General features: G+C 34.4%; 1 protein-coding gene across 1 annotated transcript; it reads left to right on the plus strand.

Annotated features, from left to right (window-relative positions):
- Positions 1-464: 464 nt before the first annotated feature.
- On the plus strand, positions 465-4,014 carry LOC107478596 (probable lactoylglutathione lyase, chloroplastic). Its single transcript, XM_016098729.2, has 9 exons — positions 465-729; positions 799-988; positions 1,081-1,205; positions 1,292-1,356; positions 1,435-1,647; positions 1,734-1,781; positions 2,635-2,742; positions 2,990-3,130; positions 3,744-4,014. The coding sequence occupies exons 1-9, from the start codon at positions 627-629 to the stop codon at positions 3,783-3,785; spliced, it is 1,035 nt and encodes a 344-aa protein (XP_015954215.1). The 5' UTR covers positions 465-626; the 3' UTR covers positions 3,786-4,014.
- The last annotated feature ends 602 nt before the right edge of the window (positions 4,015-4,616 follow it).

Below are 4,616 nucleotides of genomic sequence, written 5' to 3' on the forward strand. Positions count from 1 at the left end.
ATTTATAAAAATGACTTCTTCACTGAAAAGTTAAAAGTGTTATTTTAAAAAATATAGATGAAAAATAAAAATAATATAAAATTATATTAACAAGTTGGATTCTTCATCCTCGCTTTTACTACTGCTAGAATCTAGATGTTTATAAATTATGTTTATGAATTAATAAAAAGTGACATGTGAATTGTTAATTTTTCATTGGTTTACTATGAAATAACAGTACTCAACTTTGTATAAAAATGCACATACTCTTAAAATACACGGATAATATAATAATTTTTTATGATAATAATTTAAAAAATCTAAGTATAACAAAAAAAAGAGAAAAATTTATTGGTTGGTTTCTAATATATTCTAGTGTGTATGGCTTAATGAGTTAATGTAATGTTAGGATAATTTGGTCACTCCTTGTTAGATGAATCGTTTGTGTCCGTTGCTTGCGTTTATGCCTTTATTATATTCTTTTCCCGATATGGGCTCAGCCCTCATCCATCGTCCACTCCATTAAGCGAATAAACGTGAGAGAGAGTCACATCTCTCTTATCAACGAGCGTGTCTCACTCATTCATTGTGTCAAATAGCTGGGTTGGCAGTCGGCAGTAGCATAACAGAAGAGAAGCGATCGAACCATGGCTTGTTCGATTCGTCCCACTCTCTCTTCGTTTCGCTTTTCAACCGTTGCTTCTCGTTCTCTCTCCCGCCCCTTCCTCCGCCTTCCCTCTATCACTACCAGTAAGTTGTTCTTCTCTTCCCTGGACAAGGCGATTTGTATGTGCGGTTTGATGAACTCGAATTGTGCAGGAGCATTAGGTGAATCCAATAGATTGAGAGCAACGGGGATGGTGAGGCGAGATGGGAATTTCATGAGAGTGATGGCTTCCCAAGCAAGCACCGCTGCTTCCCCCGAGAACACACTCGAATGGGTCAAGCAAGATAAGCGAAGGATGCTTCATGTTGTCTACCGTGTTGGCGATTTGGACAGGACTATCAAGTATGCTATTTTTGTATTCATCATTGATTGATTCATTTAAAACTTGTTTGATTTTTCTCTGATATAATTCGGCTCTTATTTGCTGGTTTCAGGTTTTATACAGAGTGCCTGGGAATGAAGCTCCTCAGGAAGCGTGACATACCTGAGGAGAGATATACTAATGCCTTTCTTGGATATGGCCCCGAAGATTCGCACTTTGTTATTGAACTCACTTACAGTAAGGCTCTACTGAATCATCATGTCCTTTCATGTTATTGAACTGGAATTCTAGAAAGTTCTTATTTACGTTTGACTACGTTTCAGATTATGGAGTTGACAAGTATGACATTGGAGCTGGATTTGGACATTTCGGCATTGCTGTTGATGATGTAAGTTTCTTCAACATTTGTACCCAATTTAAACTGTGTTCACTGCGGGTGATTCTGCTGCCTCTTGTTCTTTATTAGGTTGCAAAAACAGTGGAACTAATAAGAGCGAAGGGTGGCAAGATAACTAGAGAGCCTGGTCCTGTCAAGGGAGGCAGCACGGTCATTGCATTCATTGAAGATCCTGATGGCTACAAATTTGAACTTTTGGAGAGAGGCCCCACTCCTGAGCCCTTGTGCCAAGTGATGCTTCGAGTCGGTGATCTTAAGCGTTCCATAGAATTTTATGAGAAGGTAACAATCGATGCTATTATATGTCTATACTATTTTGGTATCATGTGCCCATCTTTCAGATATCTTTGTGGTTGCTTGCTATTTAGGCTTTTGGTATGGAGCTCCTTCGCACTCGAGATAATCCAGAATACAAGGTATGGCGACATCTTTTTGCTATTTATTATTTTCTTTCTACTGTGACATATTTAGAAATAATCTGCCTAATTCTCAACATTTAAGATGATTTGAAGGTAAGTTAGGATCATATGAAATTTCATTCGTATAGTTGTACCAATTAATCTGTATGGACGAATTAAGATTAGGGATAAGAAGTAACATTCATTCTACTCAATCCTCTTAACATTTGATGATCCTTTAGATGGGGCTGTACTGCAAAGGTAACATTCAGTGTGGCATGTAGTGTGGATGCCTAGTTGCTATTGAATAACTGCTGTTTTAAACTTGATTCTCACAAAATATGCTGTTTTTGGTTTCTTGCCTATTGTTTGTAACTTGTACATTTACCAAAATATGTATTTTGGCATGATACTTGTTTTGAATGGAAAACTGTTATCTGTCACTATTTTACCAAATTTTACTTTATCATGTCATGTATGTTGTATCTGAAATCTTCTGAGGTGCTGTAATCAATGTGATATGCTTAACTTAGATTTGAAGCTAGTAAATTGGAAAAACGACAATGTATTCATGTGGACATTTAAGATCTTGTTGGATGCTTTTACATAAAACTTGCACCATACTTATCTACTATGCTTCTCAAGATAAATTGGGTGGCTTGCCTGAGTTAATAAGTATTGGAATTCTTGACGCATAGGTTGGACAACCAACTAGTAGAATAGTGTATAGAGAAGTTTTCCTACTTTAAGTTCCATTTTCTTCACTTTCATGGCCCAAAAATTGTTCTACTTCTCATTAATTAATTTTGTGATTTTGTCCTCTGCTTACACTCACTTCACCTGTGATTCATTGGTTACTTTTACTTGGCAGTATACCATAGCAATGATGGGTTATGGTCCAGAAGATAAAAGTACTGTTCTGGAATTGACTTACAATTATGGAGTCAAAGAATATGATAAAGGAAATGCTTATGCTCAGGTACGCAGAAGTTCCTTTGTTCTCTTATTCTTCATTTTTATGGAATCAAAAGGTTTTCATTGCGTCTTTGCAGTTGTGATAACTGATATCAGAAGACCTTTGTTTCTGTAATAACTAATAACTGAATGGCTAGAGTTTTGAGTTTTTCTTCTCTTACGTTTGCAAGTGAAATGCTTATTACTGATTACCATGTATTTCTGTATTTACACCTTCTTTTATTTAATAATCTTTATTTCGCCATTTACAGATAGCAATAGGCACAGATGATGTGTACAAAACTGCAGAAGCTGTTAAGTTAGCTGGAGGAAAGATTACTCGGGAACCTGGACCACTGCCTGGTATCAACACAAAAATTACAGCATGCTTGGATCCTGATGGTTGGAAGACGGTATGTATGAAAAATAAACTGTTTTCAAAGCTTAGACTGGGAGCTAAAAGTTCATAAATGATTTATATCTAGCTTACTCGATGCAAGAGCGAGATAGGGTTGAAATGTGGACAATGATCAACCGAATTTTGCGTGTTGTCAAGTTCACCTTCTTTATAAGAATGGGGATAACTGATAACAGGAAGAAGTGCTTTATTCTTGTTCTAAGATTTAAAACTTAAAAAAATAAAATAAAATATCACCTCTTAAAAACTATTAGATAAAAGCTCATGAATCCTTTTCATACATGCTTCACGGTCCTTCATTTAGCATGCCCTTTTTTAAGTAGTGCTGAATATAAACTATGTTTATAGGAATGAGGATAACAAGTTAACAACACTTGAGTTCCATAGACCGCTTCATTATTAAGGCTCAATTACTATTCCATTGATTTGGCATTTAGCAAAAGCTCATAACTGTCTCAATCTCTTGGAACAATATTGAAAAAACACAAAATACCTAACTAAACATAACTGACTTCAACTCTGAGTGTGAGCATACATGTATCCTCATTCTGGTTTAGAGATGTATATCATTTATATCTAACTAGTGTTCCCTTCTTCCATATTTGCAGGTTTTTGTAGATAATGTTGATTTCCTTAAGGAGTTGGAGTAAAGTATTTAGGTTGGCAAGCATAGTGTCATAGTGATGTGAGATTATTAGCTCCAAACCTCTGTCGAAGAATTCTTGGTTGAAGTAGTTTGCATCACAGAATGTAACATATTCAAATCCGTTTTTTTTGTAGATCGTGCAATAATGACTATAGCGACAACGTTTGTAGATTATGTTGTTATAACTCTTTATAATGAAGCCAGCCTGAGAAACATATCTTCAATCAAGCTAACTCATGAGTCCGTTCGAACTCAACTCGTTAATAGTTTAATAAGCTAAATTGGTGAGCCAAGCTTGAATTATATATAATTTTAATGTAAGACATAAATAAAAAATTTTATAATTTATTGATAGATAAATAATATATAAAATTGATTTTTTTAATTTTTTTAAATATATAAATTATAATTTGTTGATATAAAATTATAGATTATGTTCTTATTATTTAAGCTAGTTCGTGAGTTTTTGGTGAGCTAAACTTGAGCTTAAGAAATACATTTGATTGTTAATGAATCGAATTATGAATCAAGCTCAATTTTTGTGAGTCGAGTTTAAACTTGGTTTAGTTTGGCTCAACTCGATTCACTTCTAGCCCTAGGGACTAGTATCAACAAATCGTTTGCAGGTCTTTAGAGGATATTTCAAAAGGCTATCATTTAGGAAAAAAAAATAGAGAGACACATTTAAAATATTCCATTTAAAAATTAGAACGTCAGTGTTTCTGTAAATTTAAAGCACATGTATTCTTTTAATAGATCTAATGATTGACATTTAAATATTTAATAGGGCATGATAATGTAATACTTGAAACCTAATCATAAAAGTTAAAACCGA

This window comes from Arachis duranensis, chromosome 3 (assembly GCF_000817695.3).
Source record: "Arachis duranensis cultivar V14167 chromosome 3, aradu.V14167.gnm2.J7QH, whole genome shotgun sequence".
NCBI lineage: Eukaryota > Viridiplantae > Streptophyta > Magnoliopsida > Fabales > Fabaceae > Arachis > Arachis duranensis.

Excerpts from the sequence above, each read along its gene's own strand:
- LOC107478596 (XM_016098729.2), top strand. The coding sequence starts at position 627 with ATGGCTTGTTCGATTCGTCCCACTCTCTCTTCGTTTCGCTTTTCAACC. Across the intron at positions 730-798 it reads CCTTCCCTCTATCACTACCA|GAGCATTAGGTGAATCCAAT; the intron begins GTAAGTTGTTCT and ends CGAATTGTGCAG. Across the intron at positions 989-1,080 it reads GATTTGGACAGGACTATCAA|GTTTTATACAGAGTGCCTGG; the intron begins GTATGCTATTTT and ends TGCTGGTTTCAG.